The sequence below is a fragment of the Mya arenaria genome, chromosome 8 (assembly GCF_026914265.1).
Source record: "Mya arenaria isolate MELC-2E11 chromosome 8, ASM2691426v1".
Classification (NCBI taxonomy): domain Eukaryota; kingdom Metazoa; phylum Mollusca; class Bivalvia; order Myida; family Myidae; genus Mya; species Mya arenaria.
In genome coordinates, this window is record NC_069129.1 from 5807191 (window position 1) to 5821708 (window position 14518).

At 32.2% G+C, this 14518-nt stretch overlaps 1 protein-coding gene across 1 annotated transcript; it reads left to right on the forward strand.

The window, feature by feature from the left end:
- Window positions 1-1325: 1325 nt before the first annotated feature.
- On the forward strand, window positions 1326-8013 carry LOC128242721 (probable G-protein coupled receptor 139). The gene is made up of 3 exons (XM_052959980.1): window positions 1326-1456; window positions 6438-6582; window positions 6880-8013. The coding sequence occupies exons 1-3, from the start codon at window positions 1452-1454 to the stop codon at window positions 8011-8013; spliced, it is 1284 nt and encodes a 427-aa protein (XP_052815940.1). The 5' UTR covers window positions 1326-1451.
- The last annotated feature ends 6505 nt before the right edge of the window (window positions 8014-14518 follow it).

A 14518-nucleotide genomic window follows, 5' to 3' on the forward strand; every position in this document is an offset into this window, starting at 1 on the left:
TGTATTCGCTGTACACTGTTGTATCGTTTGGAGCAAACTTACTAGGTATTCGTAATTACAGACACCTAGAAACGCATAAACTCAATGAGGTAACCAACCACGTTTAAATATAAGCCGGAATCATCTTAACTGAACAGGTGCTTGGCTTAATGGTTTGCTAGTATATCAATGTTGGAGCAAGTTTGGAATAAGTATCTATAAGTAGTTTAAACCCCCAATGATATCCTGTTTTGCTGACCGCAAATGGCTGGAATCCAACCTTTCTTATTGTTCAATAATCTTATCATGCTTAGTAACTTGTTTCGCATTGAGGTTTTGACCCTAAACGATGTGCCTCACAGCAAGGTCATCCTTAACATTTATTGCTACAGTGCTTGACCCTGTAGTTTGCATTGTGGTATTTAATATGCATTATTACAAGTCGATGGTTTATTTCTTTGGTGTTGTGTTTAGATAACTTAAAGAAATAAACATTAATTGAATGATCCACCAATTTCTATGTACCCAACAAAACCATAAATGAACTAAAGGGGCAATGAACTTGTAAATGTACTGGTTGTGCTTGTAATGATATTCCTGATAGGTTGGTTTTGAAGGTGGTTGAAATATTGTACTGATACCATGGTAAGGCTGCAATGATGGCTGACTTTCATGTTTCAAATGCTAGATCTTAGAAACTCTAGTGCATTTTGGACAATTCCCTATTCAGTTCCCATTTTAATATTATTTTACAAGTACATGTTTAAATCCTTCTATTAATGTTTTTTTATGAAACTCATAATACTCTCATTTAATAGTATTGAACGCGAACTAAATGATTATTGAGTTAGTTATGCATACGAACCCTCGAGTATTTATAAGTGTTAATGCATAAATATGTAAGTACTTTCAACAATAAACAGCAAACAAGTTTATGTTTAGATGAGCCTAACCCATTGCTGTTCAGTGTCTATTGATATTCTATAAATACTCTTTGAATTCGATCATCGAACAGCTATATATACATTTATGTACACGATAAGTTTCGCAATTGTTCCAGGTATTCTATAAACATGAAAACATTGTTTAAAATGCAATGTATTCAGTAAGCCTTATTGAATGAATTGGACTCGATATCACTTTTTCATAGCCATTCTGAGCCACTGAAAGCTTCGATACGCGTGAGAGTATTCGCGGGAATACTAACTAGCTGATTCGAGGTGTATCAAATAATTTTCCAATAACAAAAACGTCTTGTTGGAATGGTGAGACAGCAGTAGCATTTCACGAATCGTTCCATTGATAACTAGCCTATGAATGGCGTCAGCTTTGAAAGTGGATAACGTGCATCTTTGATAATTATAAATGTTATTATTGTGTTTTGGGATATAATTTCCAGAAATAAATCCGTTGTTGTGAACATATATATGGAATAACCAGTGATGTATACAGTTGGAATTCTGTAGTGTAATATGAGGTGATTATAACCACTGACTTTCCTGCACATAATATGTTGTATAGTATGTTGTTTGATTGTTTTGTCAGATGCCGCATAGTACAAACACCAACCATGATATTCTCACTACTGAAATATAGCTCACATCATTGAACGTCAACCTCCAGGAAATGTATGCATAATTTATTTTGTTTGTCGACTAAATTGGATTTTTGATTTGATCAAACATGTTCCAGAAATTAAAATTGCAGTTTTGAAACAACGACACTTAAAGGTAAATTTTTAGAATCTTTTCAATAGAGAATTGTCTCTCGACCACTTTCTGAAGAAAATTCTGCTTATTGTTTGATAAAATATAACACTCAAACGAATAAGAACATAATAACATTTAAAACAATTAAAGTTGTGTTTCCAATTACATTTTGGCTATAGTATAATAATTTGAAATAGATTCTACAGTTTAATCATTCACAAAGTACTAATTTAATAACAAATATGTAGGTTTACTATGTGATGCCCTCCATATGCTGGGGAGATAATAAATTTGCAATTTAAGACAAAATGATTTGTATGCATCATTGACCTCATTTAATGAATATGTCTGTTTACACCAGATTAACGATTAGTTAAATAGTTCTTAGACAAGGTAAGTCCACTATTGTCCACCACCCCAGTTGCACAGCGAGAGATAAACATACATATCGTTTGTATGAAAAGAAAATATTGACGACACCTTTATTGAACAGTGAACTCTGTGAGTTTCGTACAATGTGCAAACATGGAATTCTATCTATCGTTTGAAATATCAAATACCGTACATAAAAACTATATATATATATATATATATATATATATATATATATATATATATATATATATATATATATATATATATATATATATATATATATATATATATATATATATATATATATATATATTAAACATCTTGCATATTTGTCAAAAGTACTGTGTATGATTAACAGAGAAGAAATGTTAGTAATTCGAAACATATGTCCTGCATATTTTTAAGTAAAACATAGTGAGCCCAATTTAGGAACTACAAATCATATATATGAACTATGTTATAGTGACATTCACCAAACTCCTTTTAATTGTATTATTCACAACCAATTATAAATCTGTTTAATAAGACTTATAGTGAGCATCTTCAGTTTGATTTCAATGATTTCCAGTATACAAAAGAATAGTCATACAATGGCTCATTTATACGATGTGTTGCGCAATGGTTAACCTACCAGACGACGATATTTTTAAACGGTATGATAATTTATCGAGACTGTTATAATAGATATAAACATGCTGGCAGTATACATTCTTGTAGTGTCAACAGTTATTTTGTCGTTTTTGTGAAAAGTTGTCTTTTATTTTTAAACATTGCCATGTTTAATAAGACTTTAGAGTTTCGGAATTTCTGATTAAAAACGACAGAAAATAACCAAAAACGTTTTTCTCCCTGAAAATTGCCTTCTTCTATTCGAAAAAGAACAGCACAATAACTAGAGTGCACAATCAGCATGATTTGCTGTTAGTATTGCATATCGATAGCCACATCTAAAATTTACCCAAACACAGGACAATTAATCCAAAAATGAAACAAAACAAATCGAACAAATAAAAAGGAATACTTTTTTTGCTGTTGAGTGTACATTCCATTGTGTAATAATTTAATGACATGTATACACCATAGCTGTCTTATCAAATTATCTAACAATGCGTACTTTCGCAAGTTGTGTGTCTTCATCTTTGTCCTGGCATCTCCGGAAATACATTTGGAACCGATGTGATCTTTGTAATAGGTTGCACATTGTTACCTAATGCAAAATGAAAGATAAGACTCGGTAACTGGTCAAACAAAGCAACATTTTTTTAAGAATGACTGGCCGTTTCAAAGCTAAAGTCCCCATGTTTGCTAATAAATATACTACGATGCGTGCGTGGTTTGTCTGTGTTGTTCTACAGAATGTTGTGTTGTGTTGTGTTGTACATTTCGCATTAATTGCTTAGTGTATGTAATGCTTTGATCTTGTGCTTTAAGACAGGGCCCTTGTTTATCTATTGTGCTTGCCTTTATATTAGTTTTTTGTTGAATTTTAGTTCTTTTATTCGTAAATTTTGCAATTTTTCGACCAAAGTTATAGAACGTTTAGTTCAAACGTGGTTCGTTCTGTTCAATGCGTAGATTGATGGGTGAATTCTATATGTGATTTGGTAATTGAGATTCTTTATGTAAAGAAAAATAATGTGCATATAAACATTCTCAACAAGACCATAAGAACTGCTTATTTACCTTACAGATATGGCATAAGAGAGCTTAATTTTGCAAAAGTAGATATGAAACCGTCCTTAAATAGAGAATTTAATTTTGATTACATAGGTATATCATATACTTCATATATATGTATATATATTTGAACATATGTAAAAATTGGATGTCATTAGAATATTTTCCCCAAAATTCTTATTTAGTTCAAGGCCTCTTTCAAATTATGTTTTATGATGAAACATTGTAGACATCGTCAACGGCATGAGCTTTTAAAATAATGCAAAACTCAGTTTCACTATTATTCCAATTAAACAAACCATTCAAAGGTTATCAACAGGTTGACTAATGATATCTGATTCAATCAATAGATAAGAGGGATTGGTACAATTACAAGACATTGCCTCAATGAATTCCTAATTTAAGATTCTAATTAAATTGTATGTTATCATGAAAAGACTATTTGAATTTGAAGTAAGAGTTATCGTTCGTAAAGGGTCAAGTCATGGAAAGTTTCTCTCAGGGACTTATTTAGGTTTCATATATATATTGGACTTACAAATAGGAATAAAGTGATTATTTATAAAGCAAATACATGTCGGATAACAACAAGGAATCTAAAAAGGAACTTAAAAGACGTAAACAGGTAGAAAAACGAAAGGAAAGTTCATCATTAGAAATCACACCGAGTGACCGCCATACTTCAAATATCGACACGGCGGAGTTAAAAGAAGCAGTCTTCTCACAGAATAACAATAAAAGTAGCGGTCTAGATAATATAATCGAAATTTATAAAAATATATTCACCCACATAGCACCGTTTCTTTCGAAACTATATAATTATATCTTTATAACGGGAGAGTATCCGAAACTTCTTCAAATATCTAGGTATAACTTTATTTAAGAATGGCATCTTGAATAGAACGCAGAAACATGTTGCAGAGCACTACATGTATGCCTTACATAATATGTTAATTGTCTTTAATCAAGTAAACCTTAACATTAAAGATAAATGTAAACTATTTGACAGTCTTTTTGGCTCTATTCTAAACTATGGTGCAGAAATTCACCAGATACCACCCGTCAAAAGACATTGAATTAATTCATTGTAAATTTATGAGAAAAATTCTTAATGTCAGAAAAAGCACCAATTTATCTGCATTATATGGAGAATTAGGCAGACATCCAATGGTAGTAGAGTGTAAAATAAGGATTATAAAATACTGGATAAGAATATTGAATTCTGATAATAACTCTCTTTCCAAGCATATATATACAATGTTAAAGAACGATATCGATAACAATAATAACTATAACGGATTAAATTGGGCTTCCCATATAAAAACTATATTAGATGAAATTGGAATGTCTCATATATGGTACACTCAAGATATACAAATAATCCCCATCGAATTAATAAAGCAAAGAATTATTGATATATTTAAACAATCGTGGAATACAGATAATTAACGAATCAAACAGATTAGAAACATACTGTCGGTAAAAAAATGAACTTAAGCAAGAAAATAACCGAGATGCAATACAAACGAACAAATTTAGAATAACACTTACAAACTTCCGAGTTTCCTCTCACGATGTATTGATTGAAACGGGTACACGTCATAATATACCGAGGGAAGATAGAATTTGTACTTATTGCAACATGAATGTCATTGAAAACGAATATCAATTTCTTTTAGTTTGTCCATATTATAATAATCTAAGGAAATAATACTTTAAACCTTATTTTTTGCCATTGGTCTTCAAAACTAAAGTTGATAACTTCGATGTCATCAGATTCAAGAAAAACTTTACGAAATATTAGTGAATTTATGTACTTTCATTTATATTACGATCGCGAAATTAACATTTTGTGATAACTTAAAAAAATGTTACAAATATGTTAGAAATTATACAACATCTCTCCATTGACCATGTCTTTGCTTTTTACGACAAAGTGATATGATTTATGTTGGCTGTGAATGTTGTTAACGTTTAGTGCTGAATAAATGTTATGTTGTGTTTTGTTATTTGGACAACACTTTTCTTAATTGGCTTAAAAACAAATCTCAGAAAATAATTGTTAAGTGTACACAAATTTGTAATATGGCTATTATCATTTCCTATATCTGTCTTTGAAAAAATAATATCACACCTCTGTCTTTTCTGATTCATATCATGCTTGTGCCGTGTATTGTGTGCTACCTTTTACACACTGATATTTATTTAAGTTTGTAAGATTTTTAGCTATAACGTTTATTTTGGGACTGGGCTGTTACATGATTCTGTACAAGAACATACTTAATCATTAATGTGATTGATTTATGAATTAATTTCTCAAATATACACTTTTGAAAGTGTTGGTTTAAAGCTTGGTGAGTTTCGCTGGTTTAAACCACGAAATTTTAATTTTAATATTAAAATCTTAGAAGAGGGGATATGACAAGAAAAATATTTCGGTAGGATTCTTTTTCGACAACCGGCATCATGTCTTGTTCATTGTATATATACAACACGACACAAGTTCTTCGTACATTGAACTTTACATGATACAAGACGTCAGAAAAACGACCAATCATAATATCCTCTATATATTTTATATTATTTCAGAAAATGTACGTACCAACGATGGAATGCTGGAAAAGGATATTTATATGACATAGTTCACATTTGTTATTATTGTTGGACGAAATCGGATATAATTCGTATATATTTCAGTTACGGTGAACCAGAAAGTGATATGCAATTATTAATAATGACGCCGGCGTCAAACTTGACGTCAACATTATACCAGATACTCATCGCAATGCAAATGGACCAAAACATGACGTCCGAAATACTTGCTCTACCACCAGAGGATCAGGTATAAAAAAAATCATGATGTGTATTTATTTGCATCTGTAAAAGAAGCTCTTTGAGCTTTCAATTTCCACACATTCAATACTCTAAAATCGCTGTTCTGAAAAATAATTGTTTCAATTTGTCATGCTTTAGAAAGAAAATGACCAATTTACCTTTAACAAATATCAAGTATTGCAAAGTAAGCAGTCAACCCTCGTCAACCGCATATCAGACATATGTCTGTATAAATGTGTGGATGATGTTTGAATACTTATCAATCATATACATTATCCGACATACGATCTCTCTCGCTTTTTAGTTACTCTTCATTGAATCGATGAATCTAAACTCGGACGTACAATCGATTGACCTGGAGGATCAGAGAATGCTTATTCCTGAATACAGGATTAACAAAGCCATAGGCCTCTACCTACCTCCATTTCTCCTACTGATGGGGACGTTTGGGAATATCATGACCTTTCTCATCTTGAGAAATAAAGCCATGACTAGGCAATCCACGAATTTGTTCTTGGCAGCTCTCGCAATCGCCGACTCGATAGTTTTGTTTGTTGGCTTGCTGCGACGATGGCTAGGTGATATTATGCAAGTGGATATCCAGAGCAAGTCAGATTGGCTATGTAAGACAGTGTCGGTTTTTGGTTACAGTAGCAGCCAGTTTTCTGTGTGGTTAATCATCGCAGTAACGATTGAACGGTATCTGGTGGTAAGCCATCCTCTTCACACTTCTCGTTACTGCAACCTTACACGCGCTAAACGTATCATATGTTTAATCGCGTTGTTGATCGTGGCCATTAACTTTCATTTTTTGTTCACAGTGTCTGTGCAAGAACACGAACATGGGTTAAAATCATGTGACTCAGCGCCGCAATTCAAGATACTAGTAACAATTGTTTGGCCATGGATAGACGCTTCACTTTATGCGCTGTTACCATTCGTCCTCATTGTCGTATTTAATACCCTGATTATTGTTCAAATATTGAAAGCTACGATCTGGCGTGCGGCTCAAAATGGACCGCTAATAAATACTGCAAATAAAAGAAATGTGTGCAAAGACAATAACATAAAATTAACCGTAATGCTTTTGTCTGTGTCTTTTACATTCCTTATTACTACATTTCCGATGGCAATTGTAATGGTTTTTCACAGTGGATGGAGTAGGGATATCGAGACCGTGCCGTTAAGTGTTATGGCACAGCGACAATTGATAAGGACCTCAGCTGAGATGTTGATGTTTCTGAACCACTCTGTGAATTTCTACTTATACTGTGCCCTTGGACAAAAATTCAGAAACCAGGTTTGGAAAACGTTGTGTAGGAGGACTGTATCTGCAAATTCAAACCTCTCTGACCATAGCCAACATCTTTATTGCTCGCGTGTGAAAGGCTATCACAATCACAACAAGTCCACTTGTTTTGACGAGACAAACTTATGACAACCAGTACAGGCGAAAAAAACACTATTTAGGGGACGAAACATATGATGTGTCTATAGCATCTAGCTAGCAAACAAGAAATCATTTGTTAAAAGTACAATTCGACCCGGCTCGCTAAGATGTCATTCGAACAATGCGAATACAACCATTTCACAATTGCTACATAGCTCGTAAAATAATTGGTTAAGAAATCAGATGAGTTTGTCTAAAAAGGATTGACAAAGTAAAACACAAGCAATGCTGCTACAATGGCAGTGTTCTCTACTTAACTGTGATACAGAAACAACATTTAATATCTATGTATGTACATATATATTGTATAATCGTTGTATTTGTTTTAATTTAAGGAACACTGATAAATAAATTATTTTGTTTTGTAACATTATTGTCAATATTTTGATACGTTTTATACAATTCTTTGGTCTTTGTTGGTAATTATGGGGCTCAAATGCGATTCACAACTGTACAACTACTGGCACATCAGACATGATAAATACAAGTGACATTCTAAGCAAATCGATTGCAAACTGAATAATAATCCTATAGGAATCGGGATACCGAGTTCGATTTCCACTCGCTGCCTGCGTCGATTTTTAACACAAGGTTATTCAAATATAGGACACAAGGTTTTATGAAATAACACAGTCAGTCATAACGTTTGAAGATACGAAAACAAATTGGTAGGAATTTCAATGGAATTGTTTGAACACAAACTGCCACAGTCTACAAATGACTTATTATATCTGGATTCTCATCGATATTCAGTACGGCAAACTAAATAGTACGAATAAGTGCGGATTATTTTACCGTTTTACCACAGTTTCGGGGATAAAATAGGCAACAGTAAGACATAATTCTCAAGTCCACTATAAAAAAAACTCGTTACCACTGTAATGAACAGGATTGATGGATTTATGAAAGGAAAACGACGGTTTATTCTAGAAAAAAAATACATGTAAAAATATCCATTGGTAGGAAACTATATGACAATAGACGGCACAGTCTGATTCACTATAAGTCATCAGAAAATGTCATTGCAAAACCATACAAAAATATGTTAGCATTTACTGTTTCAATTTCTTCCGTAGCCATATATACGTATACCCCTTGATATTGTTTTGTAACTTTTTTCTTTATATGTTTGCGGGTTTCATTATACGCCGTTCCGATGCAAACTGCATACCGACTTAGTGGATATAGAACAATGTAAGGATTTTGTTGAGCAGATTTGTGTCAAATATAATAACAAGGTTGAATGAAGGAAATAAGTAATGGTACAATTAACAATTTCTTTTAAGTGAATTGCCAGAGTTGTTTGAGGAATTATCAGTCAAAAACATTTGATAATTCAAACATATTTTTTTCAATTTTTGTTGATAAAATTAGATTTAATCGTTTGGAATGATATTTTACTGCATACGGTCTGAATGACCCTGTATCTGTTTTTTATGTTTCTAATATTTCACTATCATTCCTCGAATAAGAATTTATATCCATTTAATCCGGATATGATTACATTTTGAAAACAAAAAAATAAAAAAATAAAAAGTGGTAATAAATGTGCAAACAGTTGGTTTTATTACCACTGTATTTTGTCTGGTATTCCCGTTCAAAGAGCAATAAGATGGCAAACTGAATTAATTCTAACGATTTCTGGTCGTGAAAATAACACGAGCACCTGTGACCAATTAGGTTTTTAGAAATATTGAAGATACTGATGGAATGCTTTTATGATATTCTTTATTCGTATCGCAAATAGTATATATTGCCATTTTGTATGTATTATATTGTTTAGCTCTTAAGACTTTAATTATTAGGGGAACGAGTTTGCGATATGGCTACGCTTTATGCTGAGTAGTTGACAGTGTTGTACTTTTAATTGCTGTCAATAAATGGTTTCAATCAATGATAAACATTTATCGAGATTTTGGATATAGTTAATGTTATGATTGATTATTTGGCAAAAAGGGAAAAATAAACCCTATTTTTTACCAATATTGATATTTTTTACATTATTCACTTTATGATGTCATTGTGTCAGCTGTGTCTTTTGTTTGGTGTGTTATCGGTATTGATCCTTGTGCATTTAAACAGTATACAACTTCCATGATTATCACTGTATTTTGCATTGTTTTATGAAGCATTCACACTCATGAAAGTTTAAATCTTAAAATACAATGATAATTTCCTATATTGAAAAAGTGTTGACTTTGCCCACAGTTTTAAAAACGTGCGTTTTCATACCTCGGTTATGTCTCTGCTTTGAAACAAATGCATTTAAACAGAATACATTACATCAATTTTCATGCTCACTCGGACCTTGTTCCTAGATTTATAATCTTAAATGTAAATATATTTATCTACAATTTTACACCAAGTTGTAATCTCTTTTCCGCTCTAAAAAGGTGGTCATAATTTGTTTGTTTACCTTTCCGAGGCGCAGTATTCTGAAAGTGTAAATATTATAACCTTAGCTTCAAGCAACTGTGTGAGTTAGGAAATTTCAAGCAATGATATATATATCATAGTTCGTTTACTTGCCCTTTCCAATTCAACGAAAACTGTTTTTACAATACGAATATGTGTTGTTGATAATAAAACTATCAAATTGATAACGAGTTCTGGTCATTTAACAATATATTTTAAATATTGGCTTAACAGCTAGAAAAACGAAATCTTCATCACCCAGTATCAAGCTAATGTTGCTCGTCTAAAATTCTCTGTTGTCAATCACACCTAAACATGATATAGAAACAATTCATTAAATTGCATGACTTACGTTATCTAAAATATATATATAAACATTCCAATTTTAAAATCTTTCATATACCACATATTTGTATTTGGTTCATAGTTATTTACAGTCTTATCAACATTTACAGATAAAGCGAGATATAAAACACATACTTGATGTAAAAACAAGAGAACGAAATAGTCTTTACTATTTAAAATCATAAAATAGTCTCAAAATTAATCGAGTGGATAATATATTCTAGATACTAGTCCTTTATGGAAAATATTGCATATATGCATATTGTAATATTGAATTGGAAATAAACTCATACCTTATCATGTTGATATTTTGTAGTAAGTTGACTATGACACTTACATTAATCTTGGGATACAATGTCAGAGACCTGCATATTAGTCCAAAATAGTCAAATGTTTTGACACTATAGACTGTGTGAATAGATGGATTTTATTTACACATTTCATACATTACATTTCAACGCATGGATTAGATTTTTAATTGCCAACTACAAAACACGTGGGAGCAGACTGAATTTCATTCGTTAGAATATATTGTCTGCTGCGACAAACTGGTGTTTGGTGGCGTCTAATGTGTCCGGTTCCGGACTATAATTGTAATTGCAACCGGAAGACCGACATTTCTTGAAAAAAACTGAACATTTTGCACTCGGCGTTTATGTCCTGTGTGAAAGACCAAATGGTTAACAATCTAGCTCAACCTACGCATTCCCACAAACAATGAAAATCTGTTTTCATTTCGGACACATACAATATGACTCACGATATGAAATGCATTGCGGATGATAGAACCGGACAGCATGCACATTGGAAACTGACCTTACATGCAAGTTATCAACTGTAACAATAATACAATGAAGACAACAGGGTCAAGTCCTGTATTCGAAAATAAAGTGGTTTTATAATATAGTGTTTACAAAACTTTAAAATATCACGTAGTCTTTCACTGAAACGGGAAATACAGTCACAAGTCAATCAGTTTTTTTTATCTACACTGTATTTAGTTATTGAATGGCCAATTCTTTTTTTTTTAGACAATTTTGCAAACATGCTTTCCTGTGTTCATATAGAACATACGAAATGCATATGAATAATGACAGTTTTAGAAATAGCATAATTTTCTGCAGTTGATTACTTAGTGTTAACGATTTTCAGTCGACATCATAAGCTTGTACAAAGGAATAGACGATAACTGTATTGTATTATTGGTTTAAAGATGTCGCGCTAATATAATAAGAGCGCAATGGTGTGCAGGATATACAATATCAGGATGTCTCTATAAATAGATAAAACGAGTTCCCCTTTCACTAGATTAATTGTTGCTGGTTTTGTCTTTTCATTTCTGTTCTTTGTAGCATTTACATGATACCCATATAACTAATAATGATACCAGTAATATATTGTTCCCATAAGTGTAATTAGCATAAGCAACTATCTTCACACAATTCATTCTGTTTCTGAGATGTGTCAATGCGATGTAATTTTTCGCCTTAACCTTACAGCTGGTTTGTACATTATTTGAGAAAAATCAAAGCATTTCAAAATGAATAAAAACCTTTTGAAATACGAACAACGCTTTGACAAAGTCCATACTTTATTTTGTTTATTATTCATGACTAATTTAATTTATTTGTATCAAAAGAGCTATGCGTGTTTTGAACAAAACCCAAACCGCAACGTTTAAAATGAAACCGTAAGATCGTTTAAAAGCAACATTAATTTTAAAAAAAAACTAGTTGTTCAAAACACTTGAAGCTGTTGACGACTACACCACCACTGAAAACTCTTCCGACACACGAAGCCTTTTCCAATTCATAGACATGGTTTTAATCTTAACAAAACAAGCTAAAACGATTTCATGGTAAACTATCTAGCACTATTATCGTGGAGCTGGATTATTCATCATCTGCGAATGGTTTGACAGAACAGATATAGATTAATTGGTAACACGAATATAAACCAGATGTTCATTAAATTGTACGATTCGCTCGTACTGATAAGCATTATTACGTCATTTCCAGGGAACAAATAAAATCAAAGTGCTTTCCATATTCTAGATTCAACGATATATTCCAATATATATGCAAAAAGCTACAGAAACATGGTCAGTAGCAAAAAGTTTAAACATAAACCCGGTTTAGTGGCAATGGGCAACGCCAAAGACACAGAACACAAATTCACAAACAAGAAACATAGAACAGCACACAACTCTACAAACAAAAAATGCCAATAATGGTCAAAGGAGGCCGTTGCTGTTTTCTATCTTTAACATTTAAACCTATTGTCGTGTATTACAGTTCTCTATTTCATATTCAAGCTTCGTTTCTCATATTTACAGACCTCCAATTTGTGTTTGCAAATCCTAGATTTCGCAAACTCAAGTACCCTTTAAATACGGTGTAATCGAATACTGGCCTATACTTTAGTTAGAAGGCTTCATTTAGGTATGATTTTGGTGTTTTTGTTTGCGAAATGTTTTTGGAAGTTTGTCTAATTGACCCGCCAACTTCGGGCCCCAGCGGGGTTTTCGCAGAAAAACACGGGGTTTTTCACTATCCCGCGGGATTTTTCTCCCGTTTTTCAAAAGCTGGGGAAAAATCCCGCGGGGTTTCAATAATACAAGATTCAAGTTATTTTAGCTCAAAACAACATCTTATATCAAAAGGAGCATTATGCTTCGACACCGGAAGTGAAATAACGCGAAACAAAAAAAACCCGCTTTTCAGTACCGGGTTTTTCTCCTGCGGGATAAAACTCCAAGATTTTACCGATAATGCAAAATCCGTAAAACCCCCACTTCTGAGCTATTATATTATTGTTATGATGTTAATTATCACTTGTTTAAGGATTTTGAAATACTTGCTTTTTAATTAAAGAACAACAGAAATTTTATGTGTGGGTTTTTTACGGGAGAAAAACCCAGCAAAACCTGTTTTGACTATTTATGATTTAAAACGCGATTATTGCACTTCATTTAAAGCAAAAACAAATGTTACTACATATGTATCTTATATGTTTAATATAACAACCATGTTAGTTATGTAAATGATATTATTAAAGGTAATTTAACTAATTTCGAAACTTATGAAATAGTGTAATGTAACCTTTTTAAAAAAATAATCTTCCTTTTTTAACCGTCTTTAAAAATACTGCAGGAATGAAAATTATACGTGACGTTAAAGAGTTGTAACGTTAAAAAGATAATATTGCTTAAAATTGTTTAATTATTGGTACTTGAATCAGACTTTAAACCGGTTTAACACAAACATACAATTACAATAATCAATACCAGGGACATGTATCATGCTGGAAAATTCCGAATGTGTCAGACGAATTATTTTGTCTTTCATAGAAGATAAACAAAATCATCGAGCTTTGCAGAACGATGAATCAGAATGACTGAATGACACTAAGTTTTGCAAAATGGATATATCTCAAACTTCCATGGTAAGACATATATATTTTATTCTATTGCATTTTTGTGTGGCTTGTTGAATATGTATCAGGTAGATCTACTTGACACAAACAATTTTAATAAGAATATTTTAATACACATATCCCATATATAAGGCGATTATTGATTATGTGACTTGCACCTGTGGCTAAGAAGTAGGACAACTCTTGGTTATGCACCAGTCAGTTGTAGTCATTCTAAAATGCCGTCCAGGCTTTTTTTAATGATGGTTAGCCTGGACGTCGTCCAGGCTAACCATCATTAAAAAAAAACCTGGACGGC

What these genes read in the sequence shown, in the direction of transcription:
- LOC128242721 (XM_052959980.1), top strand. An exon ending in CTCTACCACCAGAGGATCAG is followed by an intron (nt 6,583 to 6,879) that starts GTATAAAAAAAA and finishes CTCGCTTTTTAG; the next exon opens with TTACTCTTCATTGAATCGAT.